At 41.5% G+C, this 17468-nt stretch overlaps 1 protein-coding gene across 1 annotated transcript in view; it reads right to left on the bottom strand.

The window, feature by feature from the left end:
• Positions 1-17468, bottom strand: part of LOC132405919 (C-type lectin domain family 10 member A-like) — a 55555-nt gene that overhangs the window by 23994 nt on the left and 14093 nt on the right. Inside the window, exons 10-13 of the mRNA XM_059990899.1 lie at positions 17016-17087; positions 11498-11554; positions 9723-9794; positions 8369-8514 (exon numbers count right to left, since the gene is read on the bottom strand). Coding sequence (XP_059846882.1) covers positions 8369-8514; positions 9723-9794; positions 11498-11554; positions 17016-17087 — 347 coding nt within the window. The remainder of the gene's footprint in view (positions 1-8368; positions 8515-9722; positions 9795-11497; positions 11555-17015; positions 17088-17468) is intronic.

Here is a 17468-nt window from a genome sequence, read left to right as displayed (position 1 = left end):
AACCAGTTTTCTAACCATGTTGAAACTCTGCCCCCAATGCCATGAGCTCTGATTTTACTCACCAATCTCCTATGTGGCATCTTATCGAATGCCTTCTGAGAATATAGGTATACAACATCCGCTGGCTTACCCTCGTCTAACATCCTTGTTACACCCTCAAAAAACTCCAACAGATTAGGCAAGCATGATTTGCCCTTGGTAAATCCATGCTGGCTCGGCCTAATCCTATTTCTGCCATCTAGATGTGCCACTATTTCGTCCTTAATAATGGACTCAAGCATCTTCCCCACGACTGACGTTAGGCTAACAGGGCGATAGTTCTCCGTTTTCTCCTTTCCTCCCTTCTTGAAAAGTTGGATAACATTAGCCACTCTCCAATCTTCAGGAACTGATCCTGAATCTAAGGAACATTGGAAAATGATTACCAATGCATCCGCAATTTCCTGAGCCACCTCTTTTAAAACCCTCGGATGCAGACCATCTGGACCCGGGAATTTATTAGCCTTCAGTCCTACCAGTCTACTCATCACAGTTTCTTTCCTAATGTCAATCTGTCTCAATTCCTCTGATATCTTATCACCATGGCCCATCCATACATCTGGGAGATTGCTTGTGTCCTCCCTGGTGAAGACAGATCTAAAGTACGCATTAAATTATGTTGTCATTTCCACGTTTCCCATAACAATTTCTCCCAATTCTTTCTTCAAGGGGCCAACATTGTTCTTAACTATCTTCTTTCTCTTCACATAGCTAAATGGTCCTATTTCCTGTAGTTACCCACCCCCTACAGGCAAGGTTTTAAGGATCGTATAAAGTGTTTAAGAAAATAGACTCTCTGAATTATATGATTGAAACACCTGATAAGACGAAAGGCGAACCAGTTGGTTCACGTGAACATGATGAAAGGTTATCTTGAAACGACCCCCGCGGTGGTTGGTGCAGTCATGGAAACTAATGAGGCAGAAATGAATGTTGAGGAGGAACCAGAGCAGTTTGAAAAGAGAAGTATAGTACCCAACAGGTTAGAGAACTCTTATTTTAGCAAGCCTTGCTGATAGTCAAACTCCTAGAGCCTGAACCGAGGGAGTAGGTAACACAGCTCATTAAACGGCATACAGATTTATGTCCAGGTGTTCCAAGGAGGTGTAGAGGAAAAGAGCATGATGTGATTGTTACCTCGACACAGCCTATTAAATAATCCCCTTATCCGATGAGTTCGGAAAACAGCCGGCTAATAGGAAAAGAGATTGAGCATATGCTAGCTGCTGGTATAATCCGCGAATCCACTTCTGCGTGGACATCTCCAGCGTTGTCGTCCCAAAACTGCACGGTACCATAAGATTCTATACCGATTACAGAAAGGTGCATGCTGTCAGGCAGACAAATGCTTACCCTCTTCCTAGAGTGGACGATTGCATTGATAAAATGGGGAAGGCAAGTGACATCACTGAAATTGACTTATTAAAGGGATACTGGTACGTTCTTTTAACGGACAGGGCTCGAGAAGTTTCAGCCTTTGTCACCCCATCCGGGTTTTACGAGTACAATGTTTTGCAGTTCGGAATGAAAAATGCACCACGGACATTCCAGAGGATGATCGACACAGTGATAAAAGTGTTAACTAACACCAAGGCTTATCTTGACGATGTGGTAGTTTGGAGTGACGCCTGGGAGGAGCAGATTGAGGCTGTAGAAAACCTGTTTAAAAGAATGTCTGCAGCCCAACTTACAGTGAACATTGAAAAGAGTGAATTTGGTCATACCAAAATCACGTACTTGGGGTATGTGGAAGAAAAGGGGCAGTTGGCCACTGTGCAAGCAAAAGTACAGGCTATTTCTGAGGTTCCTGTACCCACCAATAAAAGGGCACTGGGAAGGTTTTTGGGCATGTTGCGATACTATCGAAAATTCTGTAAAAAATTTGCGGATATTGCTCTCCCACTTACAAAATTCCTACGGAAGGAGGAAAAAATTGCATGGAGCAATTCTGGTCAGAATGCTTTTGAAATGTTAAAAACCATGTTGTGCCATCACCCTGTGTTAAGGGCACCTGATTTGTTTGAACCGTTCTCCCTGGCGACTGATGCAAATGATGAGGCTGCAGGAGCAGTCCTATTGCAGAATGCAGGGAATGGAGTGGAATACCCGGTAGCATATTTCTTTCGGAAGTTCAATGTGCACCGGAGGAGTTACTCTACCGTGGAAAAGGAATTGTTGGCACTTGTTTTGGCAATACAACATTTTGAAGTGTACATTTGTCCAGCGCAAAAACCCTTAATTGTTTATACAGATCACAACCCGTTGGTATTCCTGGCTAACATGAAAAATAAAAACAGGAGGTCATTAAGTTGGAGTCTGATGCTGCAAAATATTATATTAAGATACAGCATATTAAAGGAAATGATAATGTGCTCGCTGACTGCTTATCTAGATGCTAAGTTGAATGTATATCTGTATTGCTCTGTAGTTAAAAAAAACTCTTCTGTATTTTGTTAGATTCTGTAATTCTGTAAGACTCTGTATTAGTTAATTTTACCCTTTGGTGAAAATTCCTAGAAGGATGGGGGTGTTACGAAGGATGAACAACTCTGATGGGCAGAAGGGTGCAGAGTGGCACATCCCCCCCCCCCCCCACACACACACTTTATGGCGAATCGCAAATCACTACTATTTCGATGCAGCTAACAAGGAAGTAACAGAGGCAAACTGAAATCTGCCAGGGAGTTTGTTATTGATAACAGCTCATGAAAGAGAATGAGACAGAGACAGCTAAGAGGTACACAAGGTGGAAAGTTTCCTACTGGCAAAAGAGGAGATTTACTGATATTGCCCTTTGGAGAAGGATTGTTTACTTGGTACTATTCTATTCATTGAAATCCCTCACGGGACAGCCAGAGTGGGCTGTTTTGATGGGTTAAGTCATTCAAACCTGAATGACACCTGACACCTCGTGAGTGGGGATAAAATTGAGTTCTGGGGTGACACCCCTCAGACGCACCAGGAGAAACGCTAGTGAGCAGCCGAAACCCACCAGACAGTGTGGGACATCGGAGAGCGAACGAAAGGTCGGTAAATTGTAACTCACAGTGTTTATAGAGAGACCGGTGGGGGCTTGTGTGTGTGTCCACCCTTGCCTGGCTGACGAGTCCACCACGGAAGAGCGGTCTAGCTAAAGGACGGAGGGGTCACACTTGAATGACCAGAGATGTTACTGTTTGCGCACTTTCTTTCTCTCATCTCTCTCTCTCTCTCTCTCTCTCTCTCTCTCTCTCTCTCCAACAATTAGAACACATCGACCAGCAACTACCTCAGCCTGCATGAACTGTACTGAACTTTCTATTTCCATGTGACAATTCATTATCGCCTAGACAACGATAGAGCTGATTTATTATTGATTACTGTTATACCCACATTTTTAGGTTTAGTATTGCTAACGTATATTATCTGTATATTTGCATTGATACTGTTTTGTATATTTTTACCAATAAACACTGTTGAAAATAGTATCACCAGACTCCAACGGACACTTCTATCTTTGCTGGTAAGACAACCAGTTACGGTGTACGTAACAAGGTATGGCTCAACAAGCTTACTCTGGCTTATCAATTGGAGTTGCAGTTAATTATGAGCCAGTGAAATTTACTGTACTTTAGCCTATGAATTGGTTCCAGAAGCTTACAGGCAAAGGTTTAGAAATTTGAGGAAATCTGTGATCCAGGCTTAAGTGGAATTTGCTTATGAGAATTTTGAGTGTTTTGACCGCTGATGAACATCTAAAAATGTGAATCATGTTTTTAACAGCTTGAAAGATTTGGTTCTTAATTGAAGAATTTAAGATGTGCGTCCCTAATGACATTAAGGCATATTTAGATGAAAATGATTCTCCCAATTTGCAGTAATCTTATAAATTAGCAGATGAGTTTGCTTTCACCCACAAGGTGAAGTTTGCTGCGAGTAAAAACATCCAAAAGTGCAGCATTTATAGTCAGGGTAAAGTAGAGAGTAAATCTGAGACTAGTGACAAAAATAAGGATGAAGGGAATCAAATGAATGGAATTATTCTGGCCTTACTTGCTACTAGTGTAAGAACGCTGGTCAAGTTATGGCTCATTGTTCGAAGAAGAACGAGGAGGAGGAGGAGTAAAAGGAGACAGTCCCAAATGCTTGTATTCAGTGTTGGTTAACCAGTATAAAACCACCGGGTTCTGCACATTCTGATGAGGCTCGGTTAAGGACTCAGAGGTCTGACGGAGTTAAACTGAGTTAGGATGGGCTTCGATCATTTTATGTCAGATTGTTTGCGTCAGTGAATGAAGGGACAACCCCGGTACCTGTGAGATTTCTTCGAGATACTGCGGCTCCTCAGTCACTTATATTAGATAGTGTTCTAAAGTTTGCTGATGAGTCTGACACTGCTAAGGTAAATCTTATTGAAGACATCGGAAGAGGCATTGATTCTATGCCACTGCACAAGGTAACTTTAGAGTCAGGATTGGTTTCGGAACCTGTTAAGATAGGACTATGCTCCAATTTCCCGGTGGAAGATGTTACATTGCTGTTAGAGAATGACCTAGCAGATGGTAAAGTTGTTCCTGCAGTGCAGCTGACAAATAAGCCAACCACTAAAGACCCACAGATAGAATCTAACATTTACCCCTCCTGCGCTGTAACTCAAAAGAGGACTAAGAAGTCAGTCAATGCAGATCGTTCTGTGAAGCATGATTCTGCTACCCCTGATAGCCAAAATCGGGACTCAGGTTGTGATAACTTGTGAAGGACTTTCTACCTTAATTGTTTCATTAGGATTCAGTTATTAAGTCTGGTGAGAAAGATTTGTCTCTGTCCAGGAAGGAGTTTATAGCAAAACTGAACAGAGAACCTGAGACTGAAGCTTTAATGAAAACGGTTTCTCGGATGATGAGATCAAGAAACTGCCAGTAAGGTATTATCTCAAGGATGGAGTGTTAATGAGGAAGTGGAGACCACCTGCTATACCTGCAAGTAACGACTGGCCTATTGTCCCCAGGTTATAGTTCTTAAAGTTCATAAAAACAGGATTTTAAATGTAGTGCATAGTATGCCCTTAGGTGGGCACCTAGGTGTGAATAAAACTGTAAACAAGAGTTTGAAACAATTTTTCTGGCCTAGTGTGAGGAACGATGTTGTGACCTTTTGTCGAACTTGTCACACTTATCAAATCGTGGGTAAATCTAAACAAGTCACACCAGCAATTGAACTGCAGCCTATACCGGCATTTGGTGAATTCTTTTATTATGGATTTTGTTGGCCCATTGCCAAAGACTAATGTTGGCCATCAGTAGTTGCTAACAATTCTGTGTACTGCATCTAGGTTTCCGGAAACAATATCTCTCAGAAATATTAAGGCTAAAACTGTGTCAAAGGCTCTTATAAAGTTGTTCACTTTATTTGGTTTGCCTCAGGATATCTAATCTGACCAAGAAAGTAATTTTACATCTGGATGATTTCATCAAGTAGTTTATGAACTGGGAGCTGAACAAATTATGTAATCTGCCTGTCATCCAGAATCAGAAGGAGCTTCAGGAACATTTTATTCTCCCCTCAAAACAATTCGGACATACTGTGTTGTAAATGAGAAGGATTGGGATGAAGGAGTTCATTTATTTTTATTCACAGTAAGAGAATCGGTAGAGGATTCGCTGGGCTTTAGTCCATTTGAACTTACATTTGGTCAGAAGGTTCGGGGACATTTGACCCTGTTAAAGGAACAGTGGATTAATGAGGATATGCACATCTGTATGTTGGATTATGCTTTGAAATTCAAGGATAGATTACACAAAGCCTGTAGCCTAGCCAGACAAAACGTAAAAGTTTCTCAAGACAAACTGAAACGTTGGTTTTATAAACAGGCTCGTGAAAGGACTTTACAAGTGGCAGAAAAGTGATTTGCAAAGTTGACAAACCCTTTCGAAGCGAAGTTCAATGGACTGTATGAAACAGTCTCTGAAATTAATGATGTAAATTATGTTGTCAAAACATTCGATCGACGAACGTCAATACAGATGGTACATATAAATATGTTGAAGTCATATTTTGACGAGCAGTTAACATCTGTAAGTGATGTTGTCAAAACAAATCAGTCCAGGTAAGACTAACATATCGACTCTTCGAGAAAGCATTGATAAAAAGCTTTTCCATTGGCAGCCACAGCAACGACAACAAAGGAAGAAATTAAATTTGAAATATAAAGACTTATTTCCCGGTTTGTCAAAGTGAACTACAATCGCATTACATGACGTTGATGTTGGGAATACTAAGCCCATCAAACAACACCGATTTCGCATGAACTTAGAAAAATATAAACTGGCTGAACAAGAAAGTTCGGAAATTGTATTATTAAGCCTTCAACGTCAGATTGGGTCTCATCTTGTGTTATGATACTAAAATCAGATTGTAATATTATGTTTTGCCCTGACTATAGAAAGGTGAACGCTGTAACAAAAACAGGTGCTTATCTCATCCCCAGGGCGGATGATCGCATAGCGAAGAATAGAAAAGCTAAATTTCTTACAGAGATCGATCTGTTGAAAGGATATTGGTGTGTTCCTTTGACGCGGGGTGGGTAGAGGAATTTCTGCATTTGTGAAACCTTCTGGGTTTTCTGAAAACAATGTTTTGCCATTTGGGGTGAAAAATGGTCCAGTAACGTTCCAGGGAATGATTAATTCTGTAATTCGAAGGTGAGAACACACAGATGACTATATTGATGATTTAGTCACAGGAATTGACATGTGGGAAGCCCATGTGTCTGCGGAAGGAAGGCTGTTTGACAGGCTTTCTAAGATCAACCTTACTTTTAACTTAGCTAAGAGTGAATTTTGCCATTCCACTGTGACCTATCTTAGTTTTGTGGTAGGTCAAGATGAGGTAGCTCCTATTCAGCCAAAAGATCAGGCTATTTCTGAATTTCCCATTCCAACAGGTAAAAAGGCTCTTAGAAGGTTTATTGGAATGGTCGAATATAATCGTAAGTTCTGTAACAACTTTGACTAACTTCCTGAAAAAGGGTGACAAATTTGTTCGGACAGATATAGTCATGAGGCATTTGATCAAGTGGAAGCCATTTTATATCACCAACATGTACGCAGGGCATTGCAAAGCCATTTTCTATAGCTGTCGATGTCACTGATGAAGCTGCAGGAGCTCGATTATCAGAAAAGGATGTTGAACATCCTGTGGCTTACATTTCAAGGAAATTGAATGAGCACCAACGAAACTATTCCACCATAGAAAAAGCGGTGTTGTCACTTATTCTGGCTTTGCAGCATTTTGACCTGTATGTTTGCCCAGCTCAGAAACCACTTGTGGTTTATACAGATCATAATCCGTTGGTGTTTTTGACTAACGTAAAGGACAAAACCCGATGGTTTTTAAACTGGAGTCTGGTTTTTCAAGAATATTATCTTATGATTACTCACATTAAAGGCAAGAACAATATAACTGCTGATTGTCTTTCCAGATGTTAAGCTGGCAGTGTATTTGTCTACGCTTCAATATGTTATATGATTACCATAGATGTATTGTTTCACATAGTCTCGTTTGCAGATAAAATTTAGCTCTTGTAGATCAAAACTTTCCTTTTGGGGGGAAGGGGGGAGAGGGAGAGAGGGAGAGGGGGAGATGGAGAGGGAGGGGGTAGAAGGAGAGGGAGGGAGAGGGAGAGAGGAGGAGAATTATTGAATCTGCCGGGGCAGGTTTGGTCCAGTAGGGGTGATGTCACTTTGTATAATCCACAGAAGAGGATCCTGGGATATCCTGCGGGCCCACTCATGTTAATCCTTGCCTGGGTATGTTGTGTGGTAATCACTAGAAGACAGCATCCCTGTGACAGGTCACTTTCGGTAATATTTGTTTGTGGATTTGGAACGACACATCGGACAAGACCTACGGCAACCGTTGTCTCGTTTTACCAGTGTGGAACCTGTGGGATTCTTCGTACTTACCTTTCCGCTACGTTTCAGCTTGGATTGCACATATTATAAGAAGATTCTGATAAAGATAGTGGTTTTAACATAAAACCCAGACTCCATGTGTTATCTGCTGCTGTTGGTTCATTTCTAAAACGTTGCAGTTCGTAACACAGTGAACTCAATTTTCAGAGCTAATAATATATAAATGAATAGCAACATGTTTAAATAAGAATGTATAAATAAATGTAAAAGAGCTGTCAGTGATCTGTAACAAAGATATATCCAGACAGAGACAAGCAACCGCCTTTCACTTACTTATTTATGGCTTCTCTCTGCTTTTGTGACTTAACGCCATCGTTAAGTAAGGAGCAATCTGAAGATGCTGGTCAGCTTGACCGTTCAAAAAGAAAAACTCCTACCTGTTCTTTGGCATTGTTAATGACAACAAGATGGGCATCTGCCGATGCACAGTATCTCTGGGCCTCTACCCAGGTTTTTGTATTCGAGGAAAAAAGATAACAGCTTGTCGAGAACCGTGTCCATCCTGAAGGACATCGTAGCAGATCTGTGAAGCAATTTAAGTACTGTTAATTTCTAAGGCAGTGTGCTGCCTTGAACGGACATATTTCAGGGACACTTGAATGAGGAGCGTAATTAGGAAATCACTGAATGGATGAAGCCTCAAAAAAGAGGCATCCAACATTAAGGACCACAATCACTCAGAACTTGCCCACTTCTCATTGTGACCATCAATGAAGAGGAACAGTAGCCTGAAGACACACACTCAACGTTTTAGGAAAAGCTTCTTCCCCTCCGCCATTATATTTCTGAATAGACAATGAACCTACGAACACTTCCTGAGCAAATCCCCCAAGATTTTCGCACTAGTTATTTAATTTATTGTTATAAATATATTTTTTTCATAATTTGTTGTTTTAATATAAAACCAGATTCTGATTCTGATTCTTATACATGGATCGACGTATTTCAGGGGATACTTGGTTGCCGAGTGTAAGGACGACATCACTGAATGGATGATGCCTCAGAAAGGCGGCATCCATCATTAAGAACCCAAATCACCACAACACATCCCCTGCGCCTTGATGCAGTCAAGGAGGAGGAGCAGGAGCCGGGCGACACACACTCAATGTTTTAGGAAGAGTTTTGTGCCTTCGGCCATCATATTTCTGAACAGACATTAAACACACGAACACTGCAACGTCAACTCTCCTCTTCTGCGCTACAATTTAATTTATACACACACACACACACACACACACACACACACACACACACACACACATATATATATATATCAGTGCAATTAATAATTTTATTACTATGTATTGCAATATATACTACCCTAAAAAAGCAAATTTCATGACATGTGCCAGTCTTGAATATCGGGTGGTATTCGACTAGGGCGCTGTCGTATCAGAATCCCAATACAGTTGCCATAGAGATTGATTCAGTGGAGTTGTTTTCGCAAAGGAGTTTGTAGCCCAGGTGATTTTTTTCGAATTGGACTTTGCAGCTGCTGGTTATGGGAAAGTGTCGGATCAGGATGGATGGAGAATGGGCGTCGGAAGAGAAGAGAAATGCAAAGCAACAGAAACATTGGAGCAGAAGAGTGTTAGAGTATGATGTTTGAGGTCTCGGTAGAGTAGCTGAAGCAATTTTAGCAAATAACGCCGCTCTGCATTGGATCAACATTCGTATAGCTTCAAGCTTAAAATTTGGACATATATGTTTAGCTGATAATTATTAACTTACTGTCATTCCGCTGCAAAATATCGTTCTGAAGTTTGGTGATGGAGCTGTCTGTCTTCCTGAAGTTCACTGCAACTGAATGAGAGCAACATGTCAGATTCTATTGTTTTCGTTCCCATCCAGCCCAAGTCTAAGTCTCAAGCAACGATGACAATGGTCATCACTATCATTGATAATAAAATAAAACAAAACCTAAAACTACATTGCGCGCAGCTATGTCAGGTATTGAATCGATCAGCGAGAAAGACAGTCAGGCGCATTACACTCTTTCATTTTCAATGAATGTGAAGACATAAACCAATATTGCTCCAGATACCAGTTTCCCTGGCACATTCACAACATGCTGGAGGAACAGGGCTGGTTAGGCAGTATCCGTGGAAATAAATAAACGGAGGACGTTTTGGACCGAGACTCATCATCAAGACTTTATTAAACGTCGTGAAGTCACAGAAGAATGTGCAGACAGAGAAAAAAGGTGTACAAGATGGCAGGTGATGAGTGAAACCAAGGGATTGGGAGGGGTATTTAAACGCTTGGAAGTTGATTATTGAAAGAGATAAAGGACAAGATGAGGAGGAATCTCACCAGAGAGTGGCATAGAAGAAACAGTCCATAAAAGAAGCAAAAGAAGGAGGAGCACCGAAAGGGGGTGATGGAGAGGTAAGAAAAAGGAGAACAGAATGAAACAAGAATGGGGAATAATGAAGAGGATGGGTGTGCAATTGCCAGGTGCTTGAGAAATTAACGTTCATGCCATCAGATTGGAGGCTACCCAAAAAGAATATACGGTGTTGTTCCTACAACCTGAGTGTGGCCGCAAACTGAAAGTAGAGGAGGCCATGGACTGACATGTCTGAACGGGAATCGGAAGGAGATTTAAAATCAGTGGCTGCAGGGAGATTCGACTTTTTCGTTTGACTGAGCAAAGGTGTTTGGCAAAGTAGTCTCTCTAACTATGTCAGGCTATACCAATGTACAGGAGTCTGCAGCGGGAGCAGCTGATCGAGCAGATGACTGCAACAGATTCACAGCTGAAGTGTCACGCCACCTGGCAGGGCTGTTTGCAGCCCAGACTGGAATAGTATGGAAAAAGGGGTAGCAGCAGGTGTGGCACTTTCGCCGCTTGGAAGCATGAGTTCCAGGAGGGGAATGAGTGGAGAGAGACAAGTGAACAAGGGAGCTGCGTAGGGGCTATACCTGTGGAGAATGGACAGTGGGCTGGGGGATGCCAGGGAAGAATATGTTTGGTGGTGGGATCCCGTAGGAGATTCGGTAGTTACAGAGTATTATGTGCTGGACACGGAGGGAATTGGGGTAGTAGGTCAAGAGACGAGGAACCCTCTCCCTGGTGGGTTGGCGGGAGGATAGGGTGAAACTGACATACGCAAAATGGAAGATATACGGGTGAGGCAAATTTGATGTTGGATAATACGCGACACAACGTTGGTGACTCGCAGCAGATTCACACATGGGATATGACTGAGAGCCAACTGCAGGCAACATTGTCACAGAACGATTTCAAGTAACGTCCTGAGTACGGCTGAGGCAAGGTAGCAGTTATTTCGATAGGATTGGTGGATGGGGTTCAGTGATGTGGGAAATGATAGATTAACCATTATAGCAACACTGACACTTTCCAATTTTCTCTCGTTTCTTCCGTTATCCACAGGTGGAGAAAGTGTCCTCCAGCCTAGAAATAGTTTTGAGCCCGAACTGACGACGGGACTCAGGAGAACAAATACATTATATAAATTATCAAATTGTAGTCTTACACTCACCATTACTCTTCCACTGAGAAAACTCATTCTTCACAGCAGCAATTGACGTTGCTGCATCTGAAATGAAAAATAAATGTTCATAATCATATAGTCACATAATCATTTAGTCATAGATGGAAATGGTCTGCTATCCAAAATATTTCTTCATCATTATTAGGCAGTAGTACATTTGTAACAACAAGCATCTTATAGGGGAAACACATTGCACGAGTTCGACAATTCCTGGTTGCATACAATATATTGTTCACTGCCTTATACATAATATGATAGTAATTGAAACGGATGGTCCGCTGATTCTGGAGGCGATTGTTCGTTCGGATATGGAGATTGCATCTTTGAAGGTCAGAAAGGCTGCTTTTTGCAATAAAAGGAAGAGTAACAAGATATTTTCACGGGGAGTACTGTATAAAAACTGTGACGGGCACTTGAGAAAAATATTGAGCGTCTGCCATACCAGCTGTAATGGAATAGAGCGAAAAACAGTTAAGATAAATATATTTTAAGCAATTTGGGCAATTTGAGGACTCAGGGTTCTTGTGCATACTATAGTGTGGTGTTGAATATACTTTCAAAGCTGATGAAACAGCCATAAACATTCAACCTATTAAAACAGCCCTCCGGCACGTGTTTCTAGTGAAGTGACATAATGTTGTAAATTTAAGTTTGATATGTTGGAAATTTTTTGATCGTCATTGATAGGATGTTTCTGTGCCGCATTCTGTATAGCGATACAGTATTCGATGGTTGTGTGACTTAATGCCGCTGGGATAACTTAAACTACCCGTTTATGTGGCTAATAGGACAAAGAACAATACAGCAAGGTACAGGCCTTTCGGCCCATAATGCTGTGCCGTCCCTTAAACTTTACCTCGCATATAACCCTCCAAATTAAATTCCTCCATATACCTGTCTAGTAGTCTCTTATATGTCGCTAGTGTATCTACCTCCACCACTGACTCAGACAGTGCATTCCATGCACCAACAACTCTGTGAGTCAAAAACCTCCCTCTAATATCCCCCTTTAACATTCCACCCCTTACCATAAAGATATGTCTTCTTGTATTGAGCAGTGGTGCCCTGGGGAAGGGGCGCCGGCTGTCCGCTCCATCGATTCCTCATAATATCCTGTATACCTCTATCATGTATCCACTCATCATCCTTCTCTCCAGAGAGTAAAGTCCTAGCTCCCTTCATTTCTGGTCATAATGCACACTCTCTAAACGAGACCGCTTCCTGGTAAATCTCCTCTGTACCCTTTCCAATCCTTCCAAGTCCTTCCCATTGTGAGTCGACCTGGACTGAACACAGTCTTATAGAACTGCATCATTACCACACGACTCTTAAATTCTATCCCTCGATTTATGAAGGCTAACACTCCATGAGCTTTCTTAACTACCCTTTCTACCTGCGAGGCATCTTTCCAGGGATCTGTGCACATGTACTCCCAGATCCCTCTGCTCCTCCACACTTCCAAGTATCCTGCTATTTACTTTGTACACTGTCTTGGACTTTGTCTTTCCAAAGTGTACCCCGTCACACTTCTCAGGTTTGAACTCCATCTGCCACTTCTCAGCCCACTTCTGCATCCTATCAATGTCTCCCATCAATGTTAGACAATCCTCTACACTATCCACAACGACACCAGCCTTTGTGTCATCTGCAAAATTGCCAACCCATCCTTCCACCCCCACATCCAGGTCGTTAATAAAAATCACGGAACGGAAAGTAGAGGTCTCAGATCCGAACCTCGTGGGACACCACTTGTCACAACTCTGTAATCCGAATGTACTCACTCCACTACGACCACCTGCTTTCTGCGGGCAAGTCAATTCTGAATCCACCTCGCTAAATTTTCCTGGATCCTATCCCTTCTGACTTTCTGAATAACTCTACCATATGGAACTTTATCAAAAGCCTTACTAAAATCTATGTAGATAACATCTACAACACTACCCTCATCTATATGCCTGGTCATCGCCTCAAAGAACTCTATCAGGCGTGTTAGACACGATCTGCTCTTCACAAATCCATGCAGACTGTCCCTGACCAGACCATGATTCTATAAATGCCCATAGATTCCACCTCTAAGAATATTTTCAGAGGGCTTTCCCATCACAGACGTAAGGCTCACTGGTCTGTAATTACCCGGACTATCCCTACTAACTTTTTTGAACAAGGGGACAGCATTCGCCTCCCTCCAATCCTCCAGTACCATACCCGTAGATAACGAGGACGTAAAGATCCTAGCCAGAGGCTCCGCAATCGCTTCCCTCGCCTCCTGGAGCAGCCTGGGGAACATTCAGTGAGGCCCCGGGGACTTAACCGTCCTAATGTATTTTAGCAACTCCAACACCTCTTCTGCCTGAATATCAACATACTCCACAACATCAACATCACTCAATTGTCCTCACCATCGTCAAGATCCCTCAAATTGTTGAGAGGCTCTTTCTTAAGGCATTAATATACCTCGAGGTTGATTCAAGAAACGCTCTGTCCAAAGGTTTCCTCTAGTTCTTCTCCATTTAGAAAAGATCCTTGGCTCTTACCTAGCATGTGGTGTCCATTTATACAGAAACAGTGAATGATCGTTTCTGCCGTTTGAAAATAAAGACGTGGAATCTCCGCCGATGGAGAGAAAATGTTGAGCCAATGTAAACAACTCAAAGGAGAAATGGAAGCCTGAGATGCAATCATTGAAATCTGTTTTCTAACAGCTTCAGATTTTGTTTCTGAGCCCCGAGGATTTACCCTGCTGGAGAAATGAGGTGCGCTTCCCCTTGTTTCCATTCGTAACTATTTTCCCGTCTTACACATCATGCCAAATGTATGTTTAATTATTTTCCAAAACTGTACATCACACCAGGATTATGTGCAACTACTTTAACAGCGAAGACAGCACAGATATTCTTGATATGATGAACTGATTGCTCTTTTCTTGTACTATAACTACTTTTTATTGACGCAACTCAGTGATTCTTCAAGCTGTCATTCTCTGCGCACTGCTAATAGTGCTGCTTTTCCGCCAGTGACGCTGAAATTGAAAGAAGGACATGCCTTAAAAAGGCAATATTGTAGTGCTTTGCCTCTGCCATTCCTTAAAAATTACAGAACGTAGTCAGCAAGGCAAAACATGTGGAAGTTGGAGATTCTACTAGAATTGAACACGATTCCAGTTAAAACATTGTTTAGACTTTGTATCTACTTCTGCTCAGTACATTTCTTTCATACCCTGTAGAACAATAATGTCTGCAGCAGAGGTTCACAAACATTTGCAAGGACTGGGAAATAGTACTTCTGGAGTTCGGATAGGCTGAAGAAACTTAGAAGCAATTTGCTGCAGATGTATGACATTAAAAGGAGGCTAGAGAGATTCGGTGTGCTCCACCCTCTCTGACTGACCTGTTTCGCACCTCCCGAAAGATCAGAAATATTAAAAAATGATAACAAGATAACAGGAACGTACTCTGTATGGGAATATGTAACCTTTCAAGTTAAATTGCGTAATTTACAAATGCTGGCAGCAAAAGTGCTTTCTATTTATCTTAATTATCGGCACATCCTCCAGCTGTGAATTTAACTCAGTCTTTCTGTCACCATTTTGCAGGCTGCCTGAATTGTCTTCCGGGTTTAGGTGGCGCTGGTGAAGTACAAGGATGACATGGTGGCAGCAAGCCAAACTACTCTGTGTGTTATGAAACACACAGTCCAAAACAATCACTGAATTCAAAAGACTGAAACTTACATTTACTATTTGTGCCTTTGAACAACTTGTACGATCTGGTATTTTTGCGGCCTGAACTGAAAAAAATGTGGTGCACACGGGCCGAATCAAGGCGGCAGAGCACCGACGCCGGAGCGGGCAACGAAGCAATGTATGGCCATTTCTATAGCAGAATTAGAGGCGATCCGAAGAGGCAAGAACTGAGAGCGAGGAATTAGCCGATGTCTGACCAATTGAAGTTTCGGGCCAGTTAGAAAAGTCAGGTACAGGTCTAGTCGAGATGAAAGGACCTGGGCACGAGGTCCTAACGAAGCGTCAAATACCGGATCTGAGACCGAGGAAAACCACGCTCCTTGGCCGATATGAGCTCCTGAACAGATTGAAAAGTTTGATGTGTCATTCGGGGTCGGGGCAGGAGGAGAGGGAACTGCCGGAATGCAGCTCGCTGCTCTCCAGAGTTACTCGTTTGTATACTGAACTGAGGCTATGGCACGTAAGTAGCATGTTCTTGGATTGTCTACACTACAGTGATGACTGACTTCAGGTTGTGCACTCATTTTCGTGCAATTCAATTATAATTGTTATTTGCTTTGTTTTATTTTTGGACAATTATTTTCTGTACGTACCATAATAAATGTATTTAGGACCTGTTGCTCTTTGAAAATATCCTTGATCTCTGCATTTCTCAGCATTTATTATTCTATGCCCACATTCCGACTACCCCCATACTGCAAATAACCAATAGATTAACATATGGGCAAACGAATTAATAACGTCTTTGTATAGCCCTAGCCATGGCAGAATTTAATCCATTGCAGACAATATTTGAACGTCAACGTCAATCCGACTGTTTCTCTGAAACCTACAAAGAAATAGAGTGTGCCAATCTGTATTTTGCAGGGCTGATGAATGGTCTACATCAAGATTTTTTTTCTGATTCCACCAAAAATGATTGTCAAGTCTCTACTTCATTTTCTAACAATTTCTGCTTTCATTTATGATTTTCAGCTCTATCTCTCTTAATCTTCAACTCAGTGTATCTGTCACATGATGTAGCTACTGTGAAGGTAAATATGAAAAAGTGTCTGGATGTCAAAAAAATGAGCAGGATTGGTTTGGATACTGCTGTTGGAATATACATAGGAGGAGGCGAAGCAAGTTCAGCAATCGACGCCTCTGTGCCCCAAATCAAAACATATATAGTTTTATGTATTAAAATACGACATAATAATACGACACAGATCTGCTATTTAATTGTCCATTCTCCTAATCTTTTTATGTACTTTGGTAGCCTTTCAACTTTCGCAAAACTAACTGCCCCTCCAGTTATCTTCAGTTCATCGCCAAACTTTACAACAAAACCATGGTTTCCATTGTGCAAATCATTAACATATAACGTAAAGTGAATCGGACCCAACTCTATGGAACACCACTAGTCACTGATAGCTGACCAAAAATGGCTCACTTTATTCCCGCCTGTTGCCTCCTTACAATCAGCCTCTGCTTCATCTGGGCTAGAATCTTTCCTGATATACCATGTCAAATGCCTTCTAAGAGTCCATTTACACAACATCAACCAAATCTCCTTTGTTTATCCTGCTTATTATTTCTTCAACCAATTTCAAAGAACCTTCTCTCCAGCAATAGTAACTTTTCACACTTCATGAGCCCAAACACCAGAAGTATCTTCAGCAATCGACGCCGCTCTGCACCAAATCAGCGTATATATAGTTTCATTCATTAAAAATGACAGAAAAATGACAGAAAAATGACAGAAAAATGACTTCTTACACTTACTCTTATTCAGCTGCGAAATCTCCTCCTGAATTTTGGGGATGGAGCTCAGAATCTGCTCGGAGTTTTTTATAGCTGAAAGGGCAACACACATAATCATGGGGTTTTAGTTCACACGTAGATCATCCTTTCTTAAGACTACAATGACTTAAACATCTGTGATAATATTCATCAGTGTAATGGAACATAATATAAAAGTTGAACCACGTGTTACGCACATCACAGTCAGATATGGAATCCGTCATCGAATGAGACAGTGAGACTCATTACGATATTATATTCAGAATTCAGAATTTGAGAAAGGACAGGCAGAGGCATTCTTCAATTTCAAGATCAAATTTATTGTACTTCAGACATGCAGATGTATATAGTTCAATGAAATCTATTTCCGTTAGCGCCAGAGGGCAAATGTTTGCAAACTGTAGGCAAGATTTGATTTTTTTCTACTCTGAATTG

The sequence above is a fragment of the Hypanus sabinus genome, chromosome 16 (genome assembly GCF_030144855.1).
Source record: "Hypanus sabinus isolate sHypSab1 chromosome 16, sHypSab1.hap1, whole genome shotgun sequence".
Taxonomy (NCBI): Eukaryota; Metazoa; Chordata; class Chondrichthyes; order Myliobatiformes; family Dasyatidae; genus Hypanus; species Hypanus sabinus.
This window is presented reverse-complemented; position numbering and strand designations above follow the sequence as displayed.